Source organism: Equus caballus, chromosome 30 (genome assembly GCF_041296265.1).
Source record: "Equus caballus isolate H_3958 breed thoroughbred chromosome 30, TB-T2T, whole genome shotgun sequence".
NCBI classification, from domain to species: Eukaryota; Metazoa; Chordata; class Mammalia; order Perissodactyla; family Equidae; genus Equus; species Equus caballus.
In genome coordinates this window covers 8,033,505-8,049,137 of record NC_091713.1, presented here as the reverse complement: position 1 = coordinate 8,049,137, position 15,633 = coordinate 8,033,505, and the positions used below count along the sequence as shown (strand labels likewise).

Genomic DNA, 15,633 nt, shown 5'->3' with positions numbered 1-15,633 from the left:
AAAGGCAAGATGACACGAAAAAAAAGAAGGCAGGAAAACAGAGGAACAATAATGAGTTCAATGTGTTCAGAGCACAGATTTCATCAAGGGCTAGAGAAGAAAATGGGATTGGAAAAATATCCTAAAGGAGGAAGTGCTATGCCTGGTGAACGGACTTAACCCAATAAGAAACATGGGTCCAAGTGCAGATTTTTAAGCAAGAACACAAGAAAATCTACTGTTTGGAAAGACACATTCATTGATATCAAAGGACGGGGGTCAGCAAACTATGGCCTATGTGCCTAGTCCAGTCCTTTGTCATTTTATTTTCCAGCTCATGAGCTAAGGATGATTTTTGCATTTTCACACGGTCAAAAACCAATCAAAAGAACGTATTATGGCACAGGAAAATTAAATGCAATTTAAATTTCAGTGTCATCCATAAAGTTTTAGTGGAACACGGCCATGCTCATTTGTTTACACCTTGTCTATGGCCACTTTTGTGCTAAACAGCAGAGATCATTAAAAGCATTTACCATCTACCCTGCACAGAAGATGTCTGCCAGCCTCGGGTTAAAGGATATAGCTTAGAGCAGAGAGAGAAGAGAAGGCAGGGAAGCCAGCGTGAAGGGCAGAGGGAGAAGCTTCAGCCATGTTTCTCCAACCTGAGTCATGTACAAATCCCCCTCCGAAACTGCTCCAGGAGCTCTAGTGTCACTCGAATTACTTTTATTCAAACATAAATTAAATATTTACAAACAGACATCCTGGTAAAACTTCCTTATTCTTTTAGCTCTTACACAACTCTAAAACCAAAACAAACTTAAAAATCAAGTACAAACAAAACTACAAGACCAGTCCATTTCACGTTAACGTCCTTAATTTAAGGTGAGGGACGATGTCTTTCGGCTGCAACCAGATGTCTGCGTCGAGGTCCCAGGCCAGCCCCAGATTCATCTGAGTGTGAGTGCAGGTGTCTGCTACCACGTCTGGGTGATGACAACGATCTCACAACCTTCTCTGGGTGCAAGCACTCCACACACCTTCATTCACGTAGAATGGCGTTGGCAACATTTCTGTAAAGGGTCAGATGATAAACATTTTAGGCTTTGCAGGCCCCTGCTACAACCACTCAATTCGCCATCATAGCTCAAAAGCCCTCACAGCCAGGCCATAAACGGGCGAGCACGGGTGTGCTCCAGTCAAACTTTACTGACAGAACAAGCAGTGGCCAGAATTAGCTCAGAGGCTCTGGGTCAACCTTTGTTCCAGGGCAAAGTGGAAAACTGGTGGGATTTCTGTTCAGCTGTGGACACACCCTCGACAGGCCAGGAGACCGCTGTGGAAGGAGGAGTCACTGGCACGGCCACCCATCAGATTTATTCACAACGACAGGCTACAGGCTCGACTGGGGCCACAAGCCTGGACAGCAGACAGCGTCACAGCACTATCACCTCTTCACTTCACATCTGTATTCAAACCAGCTCACAGCAAGAATGACTATCTTGCCACTTCCCTTGGCCCAGAATGGGGTTTCCACCCACCGGCCCTCAACCTCAGGAGGCTCAGAGATGCCTGCAGGTCCTCATCACTTGGTTCCTGCTGGGACATCCAGAAGGGCCGGGTAATTATGGACTTTGCACATTAGCCACCAGAGTCCAATGCATACTGACAGAGTCTGAGCGCCATGCCGTTATAGTGCTGAAACTCAAAACGCAGTAAGAAAGGAAACTTGGCAACAGTCTTTTTAATTTGGTACCTTTTTGCCCACACTGCGAGGCATTTGGGATCAGAGTTCTGATTCTCTTTATGAAGCTCTTCTATATACAGAATCACAGCCTACCTTTAACTTGGAGCCTGACACTCTAGAGAATTTTATTATTATTATTACGCTTCAATTTTAGACAAAAAACACATTTTGAAAGAAAAAAGTGCCAAGAAATACTATAACTTGGATAAGAAACAGTTTCATTTATTAGAGTCTTTCTTGTAGGGAAGAAACCTTCCCCACACACGTCCCCTTACATGGCTACTCTTCTCTTCCCAAGACAGTCAATTCAGGGAAAAAAGAGGAATAAAATCTAACTCTGGGGGCCAGCCTAGTGGCATAGTGGTTAAGTTTGTGCACTCTCCTTCAGCAGCCTGGGGTTCACAGGTTCAGATCCCAGGAATGGACCTCCACATTGCTCACCAAGCCATACTGTGGCAGTGTCCCACATACAAAAAATGGAGGAAGACTGCCACAGATGTTAGCTCAGCGACAGTCTTCCTCAAGCAAAAAAGAGGAAGACTGGCAACAGATGTTAGCTCAGAGCTAGTCGTCCTCACAAAAAAAAAGAAAGAAAGAAAAGAAAAGGAAAAATCTGATTCTGGTGTGGGCGTATAAACTCGTCATCCTGGTGAACGGATGGATGGGTGGCTATTTACCAACCAGACGAGGAGGCTGAGTCCTCCAGTGAGGCTTCGGGTGTGTTCTCCTGGGTGTTCCTGGACAAACTGCACTCCATTGCTCACGACCATCCTTACACGGGCCAGGCTGTATGCCAGGCACTGGTCAATTAGAATGGAAGACAAGAGGGGCCTTGCCCTCAAGGAGATGGCACTGGAGTGGGCACCACCAGAGTCTTAGTTTTAGTTACATGCTTACTGTGTGCCAAGCACCATGCCAAGCGCTATACACACAATTTCTCTGGGAATACTAATGACACCCCCATTGAACAGACATGATCATCTTGTCTTTACAGATAAGGAAACTGAGACTCACAGAGGTTAAATGACCTGATGAAGGACAGACAGCCAGTCAGCGGCAGAAGCAGGTTTAGACCCTGTGTGGTCTAATCTCGGAGCTTCTGTACTTCCTCCTGCAGAAGCTGGAAACCTAAACAGACAATTCCACGACATCCATTATCCTACAGCAGGGAGAGCTGAAGCAGGGGCTCTGGGGGCAGGGGACTTGTGAGGGTGGTGGGCTATTTAGAATACTCTAGAACAAACTGATTAGGACACATGACTCATGGTTGGGACCTGAGCAAAGCCCAGCTTCTGAACCCAGTGGAGCACTTTGCTAAACATCCCACTTTAGAGCACTTGGGACTGTCTTGGAGGGAAATAAAACCACCAACCAGGCTTTCCTTCCAGAGATCCCCGTGGCTAACTGCCTCACCTCTTTCAAATCTGCTTTCAAACATCATCTTCACAAGAAGCTACTCAACCACCTTATTTAAGCTGTACCCTGACACCTCACCATCGCTCGGATCTCTTTCCTTGCCCTCCTATTTCTCTGTTGCACTGTTTTCACCTTCCAACCTATGGTACTATGTAAGTCACTTATTCACTACGTTTACTGCTTATTCTTATTGTTTACTACTCGAATCCTTTCTTTAGAACATAATGTCAACGACAGGAGGAACTGGTGTCTGTTTTGTTCACCACCAGATCCCAAGTCCCTAGAAGAGTGCCGTGTATACAGCAGGTGCCAATAATATTTGTTAAATTAATAAACGAGTGAAGGAGTGTTGAAAAACAGACTGCGGATGTAAGACTGGGCTGAATGAGTTTGGCAGCCCTTCCAAGCCCTGGCGTTCGGCTCCCACATACAGGAAAAGCATCCTTCCATTTGGGATTCAGGGACACTGGAAGGAAGTTCTCACCCGTCTAGATACATGACTGAGGTCTCACCGGGATTGTGCTTTCGAATGTGGATGAGACCTTCATGTTCAATAAACTCTCATCCTTGGTCTCCCGTGCTTGTCTTCATTCTAGTCTTGTGCTCTCGTGACATGGGCAGTTAAAGAAGAGAATTTAGGGGTTGCCCTGTGGCCGAGTGGTTAAGTTCATGTGCTCTGCTTTGGCAGCCCAGGGCTTCACCGGTTCAGATCCTGGGTGCGAACATAGCCCTGCTCATCAAGCCATGCTGAGGTGGCGTCCCACATGCCACAACAAGGACTCACAACTAAAACATACAACTACGTACTGGGGGGCTTTGGGGAGAAGAAGGAAATAAATAAGTAAATAAATAAAAGAAGAAGAAGAGAATTTAGTGCACACAGCAAAATCCCCCACATCTCAATGGCAGGCAGAACAAACTCTGTGATTTGAGTATTTTTGTGAAAATTCATAGGAGTGTCTTTGTGTCTGAATTAATATAATCTTAAAATTTACAAGAATCCAGTTTCCTTTTTATAAGGTTTCTATAACACATGTGTCAAGTGTCTAGTTTTGAAAGGACCTCATAAGTATTTCACTTACAACTTCCTCTGGGTTAATTATGGGAGTCTAAGAGTTGGACGAGGGGACAAGAGTAACACAGTTCTTGACATGCCATCTGAATGCAGGCTGAATGCCTTCCGGTTTTCCTTTTACTTATTATGTTGTCTTGTCCCCTTATCAGGGTGAGGAACACTCCACTTCTTTACAGGTTCAAACTGAATTCCAAATTCTGTCTGGAGCACATTTGGGTTTCTACCAGGCCCACTTTCTATTTCAATCTGAGGGGTGGGAGAGATGGAGGGTACCAAAATTTATTCCTGTGTGCTCAAATGTGATCAAACCTCGAGCTCTCACTTGACAGTTAATGTCAAAGAACAACTTTAGCGTCGTCTCTTTTGGTATTCATTCCTTTTTAATGCACATCCCTCTGGTTTCCAAAGCCAGAAAAATCTGCGGTTCATTCTAGATTATTCCCCCTGCCCTAACCCCTTCCCTGGCTATCATTTTGTCCTCAAGTTCTGCCAGTTTACATCTAAATATTTCTTGAATCCGTCCATTTCTCTCCATCCTAACTATGGCTGCCTCGATTATGGCTGCCACACTGTTCTGCTGCTAAGGTCCAAAATCTTGAATGAGGCCTGTAAATAGGGTGACCAATTCATCCAGGTTTGCCTGGGACTGTCCCAGTGTTAAATCTGAAAGTCTTACACGCCAGGACCCTCCCCCTGGTCCTGGCCAAACTGACACTGTTGGCACCCTCCCTGTAAGTCTTGGCAACTCTCTGCTTCCTCTGTTCACTGCAGCCCCACTCACCTTCTTCCAGTGACTTGGACTTTCTTACCTCAAGACCTTCACACGGGCTGGTTTTCTCCCTGGATTTCTTCTGCAGTCACTCTTTGTCTGGTTAACTCATCCTCCTCTCCCAGATGCTGGCTGAAATGCCACATCTTCAGATAGCCTTTCACGACCCAGCACCCAATCCCAAGTTAATTTCTGACCTTGCTCCAGCCTCTCGCTGTATTCTTTACTTTGCCTTCACATATCACAATTAGTGGATTATATTTTGTCTGTGTAGTTACATGTTTAAAGAAGCACTTTCTTCGTTAAAATTCAGCTCCTCAAAGGCAGACAACATGTCTGTCTATACAGCTGTTTGTCCCCAACACCTTGCCCAGGACCTGGGAAGTATCGAGCCCTCTATAAATACACTTTCAATACATTTACTTTGTACATGTTTTCCTTTTCCCCTGATTAAACTTACAAGACCTCTTTCTATCCTCCCTCCATCCCTTCTTGCCTTTCTGGTCTCTTGCTGTCTCTCCTTTCTTGCTCTTTCTTTCTTTTCAAGAAACAACTCTTGGAATTAAGTGTTAATGCTACTGTTTTTATGATTTCTTGAACCAATATTTTCTGCTTTTATCAGTATTATTTCCTTCATCTAATTTTCTTAGGTATATTCTTTATTTTAGTTTTTGAGCTCTCAGGCCCATTTGCCAGCTTTCTCTTCCTCCCACCTGCTTTAGCTAGACTGAGCCTGCACTTTTCCTCAAGAGACAGAGCTGTGTCACTTCGTCACTCTTTTGTCACCCGTTGTTTTCTCTGTGGGATATGCCCTTCGTTTACTAATCTAACAAATATTTAATGGCTACCTCCCCACCTTGTCTACTGAACTAATAATTCTTTAAGATCCAGCTCAGCTGTTCCTTGACTGTAACCCTTTCTTGCCTCCACCCCCACTGAGTTCATCCGCTGCTCTGTGCCACACCCGTACCTGGAGTGGACATCCGTTATAGTACTTACGTTGCGTTGTTACACTTTATTCATACTCCATCTTTCCCACTGAGCTCTGAGCTCCAGGATGACAGTGTCCGACCTCTGTGTCTATTTTGGAGGAGGCTGAGATTCTGGAGGAAAGGGACACACATAATTAGCATGGCTCTCTCTACAGCTTCATCCTCCTAAGAACTAAACAGACCTTCTAAAAAAAATACATAGAATAAGTCAACAGGAAAATAAGCAAGGAGATGAAGAGACAGAAAAAAATACTGAGTCAGGGACCATGTACATTTTCAACTTGATTAGATAATACCAAGGGAAATTTCTTTATTGGAGGAAAGAAGAAAAACAAGAGAGGGGCAAATACAAAAATGAATTTGATGTAGATAAGAAAGATTTTGAGAAAACTCACACTGATGGACTTGGTCCCCACAAAACATGATTTTGCCGAGTTTGGCAGTGGGGATGGAATACGGACCTTGATCAGAGTGGAACAGGTTTGGAGTACTTTAAGAATATGTTGTGGTCAACCAGTGAAGGATTGAGGACGTTAGAACCATCAAAGGGCCAACTAGATAAACAGCAGATAACTCATGTGATTTTATTCGGTGCGGCCTCACATTCTAGATATTGAAGGGGGTCATGAGTGGCACGGCTGAGGATGGGAAGGCAGGGATCATGGAAGTTCACAGAGGCAAGGGCATCAGGGATGCTCACGAGAACCAGCAAAGTGGCTAACCTTGGGCTGAAACAAGCAAGGCCAGAGAGGTGTGAGCACGGAGATCCTGAGCTAGACAGACAACAGGTTCCAAGGGAAAACAGAGCTGAAGAGGTAGAAGGAGAAGTCACTGTGATCAGTCGTGAGGATTTCAGAATTCACACTAGGTTTAGGGTAGGTCCACATCAGGGTTTCATCCTCTCGCTGGCCAATAACATGCTTTCATGCCATTTGATGGAAATGAAATACAAACTATGAGATAGTAAAAGAAGAAAACTGGCTAAAGAGTTTTTCAGTCCCTGCAGTGTCTATCAAATCCGATGCCAAGTACTATTCAGGTCTTATAACTTCCCTTGTTCCTGTGTTCTGGCTCCAGTCAGGACACCCCTGGGCCCAGAGCTCCTGAGGTTCATCTGGTGATGGGGCAGGTGTCAGAGCGACTGTCCTAGCTTTCATGGGAGCCTTTGTTCAGGGGCAGCAGGGAGAGAGGGGCCCCTCCTCTTTAATGGTGCTATCAGAACATAGGCTTCTTTGATCTTGTCTGGAATACTGATGGATAAAACTCTCTACGCATTTTATAGGAATATAAAACACAAACAAGAATGATTTTTAAACACACGAAGCTTTAAGCTACAGATTTGCAGACACATTTTCCCCTTCCTTATTGCCTATCTCTAGCCTTTCTGGGAGGAAACACACATCTTGGTGTTGTTTTCTTTAAAACAAGAGAAAGGAGTCAAAACAGTTAACCTCACATGCTTCCCATGATAGGGAAAAGGCAGCACACGCTGCTGTAGGAGGAGACCTTGGGAGCAGAGCCAAAGTAGAGGATTTTCCCAATGGGTCCCCATAATGATGCTCTTGGAGGAGGAGAGACTCAGAGTCACCCAAAGGTCCAAGGCGAGGCCAGGACCATGAAGGATTCAAGTGGATGGAAGTCATGGTCACATCCCGTGAGGAGCCCAAGGAATCATAGCCAGAAGATAAGGGGTGGAGGTGGCCCCGAGGTTAATGACAGGAGAAGACATAAGAAGGATAAACGTACAGGGGCCTACGGTCAAGGTTGGAAACTTCAGCAACTAAGATGGTGGTGTCATAAACAGAAAAGAAAGATGCAGAGAGAAAAGCAAACCTGCACTGGGAATAAGGAATCGGCGGAACTAGTCTGCCTGAGACTATCAGGACACGGCTTCTTCAACTGTGGGTGCGAGAAGCTGGGAAAATCAGAGAGGGGATCACAACCCTGATCACCTTCAAATTCCAATTTAACAGACACCCAAGCTCCATCTTCTTCCTAAGACAGCACATCAGTGCCTCTGTATCCTTAACTGTGCATCTGGAAAATCAGATTCTAAAGCAGCCATTGTGGTGGCTGACATGGAGGGCCTACAGTAATCACGTGACAGCTGTGAGAGCTTTGGTCTTGCAGACCCTCAAACACCTGCCATGTCTTTCCCCCACCTCTGCCCTTCTGTTAGGCAACATTCACAGTTGGAAAGATTTAAATCCCTTCATGTGAGTTACTGCACACATGCCAAGTAGATGCTCAGTGGTCACCTCGTTCACTCACCATCTGCCAACTTTGTAGGATGTGTGAGTTGAGTTCATGCCTCAAGAAAATGTCACAATTGTTAAATCTCAAGAGTCACCTCCAGATAATCTAAATTTTAAGTATTGAATGTGTAAGTGACACAGGACTGGTGTTTAAAAACATTTGCATAGGAACTCAATTCGAAACCATCCTGTGGGGCTCAGGCCATTGAGTCAATGTCTCCAGAGGCTCTGGCTCTTCAAACATGAATTCCTCCTGTTTCATTAGTTTGTGCTATTGCTGTGGCTGCCAAGGGGTTACCTTTGGGACAAGAGACTTAACCATGGCATTGAGCTTTCAACTGTGTAGGAAATAAACTCAGAAACACCCATCCTTAACCAAATTTGTTTCACTTCAGGGAAAGAACAGATATGGGGTTCTTAAAAATTAACGAGCGGCATTGATATTGAATTTTAGATTAAATGATTTTACTAAAGCCTCTAAAAAATACCCCTTTTTAGCAGGTCAAAGAGCTCTGCTTCAGAAATGACAGCACAGCCTCCCGGTGAACTGCTTGTGTGCAGTGTCTCTTTTTCTTCTTCCCCTTCCACCTCCTAGAGAAGCTCTTCAGGAGCCTCAGACGGGGAGCTGCTGTGTGGCCAGTTCTAGGGGGACTATTCGCATCCGAGTCCATTCACGTGAGTCTCCATCACTATTAGAGGTGCAGGGGTCAGAGAGAAAACTTGTCCTCGCTGTGTAAATACACAGACAAACCTCTTAAAGAAAGCTTTCTCAGTGTCTTCGGTCAGGCTTCCCAGAAGCAGGGCCTGAGACAGTGACTCTGGTGAAAAGGATTCATTGGAGGAGGGCTCTCTGGAGGGGGTGCAGTGTGAGGGAAGCAGCAGACAGGAGAAGAAAACTAAGCAAAGGGGCTGTCTCAGCTGGAGACTAACTTCTCCCTCGTATCCCAGAAGGCTCTGGTCCACCTTGAGGCCAGGCTTCCGGCTTTTTGTGCCCCAGTCAATCATTGGCCACTGACTGTCCTCTGCGGCCAGGAGTAACCTCCCAGGCAAGGCAGCTCCATTTGAGCAATGAATACTCACAGCAACTGAGGAAAGAGTGTGCCACCAGTGAAGGGGACCCGGGCAGGGCACCAGCAGCATCCACTAGACTTGGGGAAGGAAGGGAAGATCAGAAAAGCAGAGACGGCCTCTCTGAGCAAGCAGCATATAAGCTGAGTCCAGAAGGATAAGTAAGAGCCAGGATAAGTAAGAGACTTGGAGGAAAAAAGCACGGAGAATGGTGAAGGGAACAGCACTCGCAATGGCCCTGGGGTAGAAAAGAGAATATGGACCTCCTTTCCTCTTCATCCAAGGTGCTCTGGCCTCTGATTCTGGGTTGGAGGGAAGTGTGTAGTGGTATTCCTGTAAGGCAAATGCAGGGCAGGCAAAGAGTTTTGTACTTTGGGCTTCTGCAAAGGACCCAACAGATTTGTGGAAGAAAACATCATGAGTAAGCTCTGGGCCCTGAAGATTGCTAGTCTCACCTTTCACGTGCTCTCATCTCTGTACAAAAGTATATTTATCTGTTTTAGGGAGATAAGTGAAGATTCCTTGCCTGGAAACTTTACAAACATCCAGGAAGGCCAAGCTCTTGGTCTGCAAGGGTGTAGCGTCTCCTGTTCTCAAAAGGGTAACATGGACCATCCCTCCCAGGTATGACATCCTATGTGCCATCTAATGATTTGTGGCACCCAAAACTCAATGAAGATAGAACATAGACAGACAGATAGATGGAAGACCAGGGTGTTCAAATACAGTTTTCTGGCATATGAATTCTGAGACATCAAAACCTCCCTAGGAAATGAAACACCTGAAGTGTCTAATGAAGTGGAAGGCACTGGGAAGAACTGACCCTGTGTCCCCTCAGTGTCCCAGCAGGGGGTGTTTCGATGAGCGTATTCAACTCAGCAGGAACCGAGCAAGGCAAGTGGCTGCAAAGGGGCAACTGGTAGGTGAGAAGGGCCTCCATTTTGTTTGCAGATAAAAGCTTCTCAGGACATATTTCTTGAATAGTGAATAAAGAGCCCATTGAGGGCTGGCCTCTCAGCAGCCACTGTAAAGACAAGCTGAAAAGAGAAGAAACAGAGAAAAAGACAGGATAACAAAGGGGGATAGGAGATTTATGGGCTTAGAGCTCCAAATTTAAACATGAGATATGAGAATTTCAACTAAAGATGGTGATTTGGGGACTAATATATACGAAGGTCCTTAAAAATGCCCCCAAAAACCATCTTGTATTTTAAAAAGAATGAATCCGTGGTAATGCTAGTAAACTAGAATGGCAGTCAGCTGGAGGACATCTTGAAGAAATCCGAGAAGACAGAAAGCAGATAGATCTGACTGATGAAAACAGATCACAGAAAGATGTAGACCAAAATGCTGGAGAAAAGAGGGACCCTTCCCACAGGGGTCCTTTGAGAGCTCCAAGCTCCTAGTCCACAAACATCAAGGACAGAGATGAGACAGGGTACAAGCATGAAGGTAACTGGTAAATGAATCACAGGCCAAGTCCTCCCCCAAGGTCTGTTTCCTGACTTCACATCTTTCCCCTCTCTCTCTCCTTTGCTCACCAACTCCAGCTTCATTGACCTTCTTTATGTCCTTTTAACACGTGAAGTATCCCCCCAGCTCACTGCCTGTGCACTTGCTGTTTCCTGTCTGGAACAGTCTACCTCCAGACTTTCACATGGTTGGCTTTTCCCTGTCATTCAGGTCTTGGCTCAAACTTTAGCTGCTCAAAGCATTCTTCTCTGATCACAGTATCTAAATGAGATCCCAACCCCAGCCAGTCACATCACCCTGCTTGCTTTCCTTCAGAGCATGTGTGAATCTCTGAAGTTGTCTGACTCATTTATTTCTTTGTTTCTCGTCACCTGAGGACAGAGGCCTTATCTAATTTGTTTATCAGAGTATCTACAGTAGCTGGAACATCAATACAATGTGGTGTTTGTATCAGTGAGCTCTTGCTGGGTGATAAACTACCCCAAAACTTAGGGGTCTCAAACAACAACTGCTTATTTAGTTCATGATTTGGATCAGCTAGGCAGTTCTTATCTGCGTGAACTCAGCACATCTCTCCCAGGCTCTGTATCCCAGGCATCCATGGTCAGCTGTAGATTGGCTGCTGGTTGGATAATCTAGGGAAGTCTTTGTCACATGCTATGTGTCTGGCAGGCTGTTGGTCAGAGCAACAGAAGCAAATGGGCCACATGCCTCTCGTCATCCTCTTGGGCTTCTTCACAGGAGTGTTACTTTTTTTTTTTTGAGGAAGATTAGCCCTAACTGCTTCCAATCCTCCTCTGTTTGCTGAGGAAGACTGGCCCTGAGCTAACATCTGTGCCCAGCTTCCTCTACTTTATATGTGGGACGACTACCACAGCATGGCTTGCCAAGCAGTGCCATGTCCGCACCCGGGATCCGAATCGGTGAACCCTGGGCCACCAAAGCGGAACGTACACACTTAACTGCTGAGCCACTGGGCTGGCCCGCAGGACTGTTACTTCTGATAGCTCAAAATTCATATGGAAAAAAATGTATTTTTAACTTTCCTGTCTTTTACTTATTTTGGGTTTCTTTTGAGCAAGATTAGCCCTATGCTAACATCAGCCATCAATCCTCCTTTTTTTGCTGAGGAAGACTGGCCCTGAGCTAACATACATGCCCATCTTCCTCTACTTTATATATGGGATGCCTGCCATAGCATGGCTTGATAAGCAGTGCGTAGGTCCACCCCCAGGATCCAAACTGGCAAACCCAGGCCACTGATGTGGAGTGCATGAACTTAACAGCTATGCCGCCAAGCTGGCCCCTTACCTATCTTCTTTATAAGGGCAGCAAGAGACAGCAAGTCCAGTGTGCAAGCGGTTTTCAAGTCTCTCCTTCAGGTCGCTGTTCTAGAATCCCAATGAACAAACTAAGCCACAGGGCCAAGCCAGATTAAAGGAGATGGAGAAACAAATGCCACCTCTTGCTAGGAGGGGCTCCAAAGTCACATTGCAGAGGGGCATGGACACAGGATAGACAGAATTTTTAGCCATTTTGGCACTCTTATCATACTGCTCAATATATGTGTGTATATATATATATGTGTGTGTGTGTGTGTGTGTGTGTATCTATATCTATAGATATAGATATATATACATATGATGAATATTTTTGATTTAAAAGACTGCATCTGGGAAGCCTGGGCTAGTTGGACCACATCTCTCTTCCCTGCCCTCCTCCCAAATATATACAGCAGACAGCAGAGGCTTTTGGCCCCCACATAAAAATCCAAGCTGTGCACGCTAAAGAAAGTGACCTGCTTACATGCAGATGCCTCCTCATTTGAGTGTAGGACCATGAATGGGAAGCAAAGCAGAGTTTGAGGAAACTCTGGAACATCCAGCAGGCACCTTAATGAAAAAGGAGAGGCAACACAGCTTTTCTCAAGAAGGAACATATCAAGATAATTCACTGCTCAAGTCAAGTCCTCCCTTTTTTGACTTGCTCTCCACAGCCGGCTGACCCCCACAACTCTGAACTGTCATTTTCCAGTTATGGCACCAGACCCACCAGTACAGGCTCATCCAGGGAGCAGTTTCTTGGCAGAGAGATCTACACAAATCCAAATGGAACTCCCACCGCTTAACAGCCTAGATCTTTATTCACAAACAAGAACTAACAGCCAAGGGTCAACAAATGTGAAGAAAAAAAATCACATACGTGACTCACATTAAGATTAACAAGTAAAATAATTGTGTTTTTAGGAAATAAAGATCATTCAGGAAACAAAACAATGTTAAAAGAGTAAGAAATGACTCTAGTGAGATAGGAAAGATGGCACATACCAAAGTAAGAACAGGCTGCTGCTGCAAACAAGGAGTAATCAGAGGACGAAAATGAGTGCCTGGGAATTAAAAATACGTTTGACACTAAAGCAATTCAGTGGACAGACTGACTAAGAGAATGGGGATGGTTAACAACATGTCAGTGATCTGGTGATAAAGTCAGTGGAATCTTGCAGAGCAGAGCCAAAGGCAGAATGATGGCACGTAGGAGAGAAATGTGAAGCGGCATACATGTCTGCCCTTTCTTTTATCGGGGTTCTGGAGGCAGAGAACAGAGGTAATAAAAGGGAGGAAAAGTTCAGTAGAAGATAATTTCCGTGAGACAAAGGCTACAGGGGTTTCTGAAGGCCCCCTCCTTTTTTTTAAGGAAGATTAGCCCTGAGCTAACATCTGCTGCCAATCCTCCTCTTTTTGCTGAGGAAGGCTGGCCTTCAGCTAACATCCATGCCCATCTTCCTCTACTTTATATGTGTGATGCCTACCACAGCATGGCTTGCCATCAGTGCCATGTCCGCACGCAGGATCCAAACGGGTGCACCCCAGGCCACCGAAGTGGAACATGTGCCCTTAACCACTGTGCCACCAGGTCGGCCCAGAAGGCCCTTTTATACGGGCACTAATCCCATTCCTCAGGGCTCTGCCCTCATGACCTAATCACCTCCCAAAGGCCCCACCTCCTAATACCATCCCATTGGGCCTTAGCATTTAACAAAGGAATTTTGGGGAGACACAACATTTAGGCCACAGCAACGGGGCCAAAGAAAATGGTGTCATGAATTTTGCTTTGGGCATCGGAAATACTAGAAAAAGGAGGTGCTATTTCTGTTCCACTGTGAAGGACACATATCAATTCCCACTGAGGGGCAAGGCATTACAGGCAGAAGGAAGAGTATATGAGCAGAAGTAGAAAGGTCTGAAATTTCCTGACAGGTTTGGAGAAAGAGATCAATAGTTTAGTGTGGCGAGAGTCTGAGAACTATGGTAGGAAGTGAATACACACGAATCTGAAATGATAGGATTGTGCCAGATTGTAAAGAGCTCACATGCTATTCTGAGAGGCTTTTCTACCTGACACTATACATAGTTGGGAACCCTTGGAGAATTTTATGCAGCAGAGCGACATATTCACAATCTACTTAGCTCAGAATCATGAATAGCAAGTGGGTACTTTCTGATGAGCCATTCCCCAGACTCACCTAGATGTAAAAACTCAAGAGTAAACAGAGAATTTCAATAGCACTAGGAACCAGAAATATTTCACCATTACCTGCTAGAAAACCGGAAGAACTTCCATGAGTTAAACCTTTAAAGCTTACAGTAGACTGGTGGAACCATTCATGGTAAAATATTTCAAGAAATCTCACAAGCATAGACTTTCTTTCATCAGAGCGAAGGAATTCAAATCTCCCTCAGTATGGAAACTATTTAGTAGAGGATTCAGAGTCTGTAACACCCTCATCCAGCATCAGTCGTGAGCTGAAACGTGCATGTGGAAGGAAAGGAGCTGTGGGGCGGCCATAGTGAAGTTGTAGCTTTTAGCCACGAATGCAGAAACAGCCCATCCAGGAATGAGTTTTAAATACTGTACAAAGACAATAAGGTAGTGGTATCTCAATATCTCTTCTTAGACATCAGGTTATTATTTTAAAGAATGAGTGACTTTTTAAACTAGAAAGTTTCATGACACTTGGCTATTTTAAACTAGATATCTGGCGGCCAGCCCCAGTGGCCTAGTGCTTAAAGTTTGGCACACTTTGCTTCGGTGGCCCAGGTTCGGTTCCCAGGTACGGACCTACACCACCCATCTGCCATGCTAACGGCAGCTCACATACACACCCACAAAAAACCAGTGACATCCGCCATCATGGTGGAGTGAGCTCTTCCCTCAGACTCTCTCCCCAAGACACAATGCAAAGGACATTCATAAACCAACAGAGAACATTCACACAACACAACAGACGTCTGAGAGACCCAGGCAGCCATACATTTGAAGGTGGAGGTGCTGTACCCCCGGGAGGAAGTGGAAGGAGGTAAGGGGATCTCCTCTTCCTCCTTGATGGTGATCTAGGGCACAAGACTGCATGTGGCTCTGTGAGGAGAGCGGGGAGGGGCAGCTCTCCGCAGGAACGCCTTTACTCTTGGAGCTGCCTACAGCTGTGGGAAAGCCCTACACAGAGGAGGCCAAGGAATTGCAGGGGCATCTTTATCAAGCAAGCATCCCAGGGGGGGAGACAGCAAGCACAGAGCAGAATGCCCCCAGGATTCTGCATGCAAAACAAAATGCCTCTCCCTCCACCTGACACACCAGCTCAGCCAGAGGAAGGGACTCCTACCAGAGTGCATGCACACATTTCTAAAGCAGCAGCAGTGAGCGGGCAACGGCAGACGTGCCCAGTCAGCACAGATTCCAAAGGACAGGCACAGATGCCAGGGATCGCGGTGGGCTCAGAATACACAGCTCCTGCCCCTCCCACTGGTAGCAGGTAGAATCTGCGATCAGATACTTCCACTAAGGGGAAGCACAAATCC

The 15,633-nt window shown here is 45.6% G+C and overlaps 1 protein-coding gene across 16 annotated transcripts in view; it reads right to left on the bottom strand.

Moving 5' to 3' along the window:
* Positions 1–691: 691 nt before the first annotated feature.
* Positions 692–15,633, bottom strand: part of LOC138921502 (ATP-binding cassette sub-family D member 2-like) — a 51,717-nt gene continuing 36,775 nt past the window's right edge. For 2 of the 16 annotated variants that reach the window (XM_070255669.1, XM_070255660.1), the window contains 4 exons: positions 5,989–6,092; positions 3,658–5,121; positions 2,744–2,857; positions 692–1,055 (listed from right to left, as the gene is read on the bottom strand). Coding sequence is in view for 7 of the 16 variants with exons in the window: in XM_070255660.1 (XP_070111761.1) it covers positions 6,009–6,092 (84 nt within the window). In the remaining 9 variants the exon portion in view is untranslated. Of the gene's footprint in view, positions 1,056–2,743; positions 6,935–15,633 lie in introns of all 16 variants that reach the window. The other 14 variants (XM_070255670.1, XM_070255662.1, XM_070255666.1 and 11 more) reach the window with 10 other exon arrangements.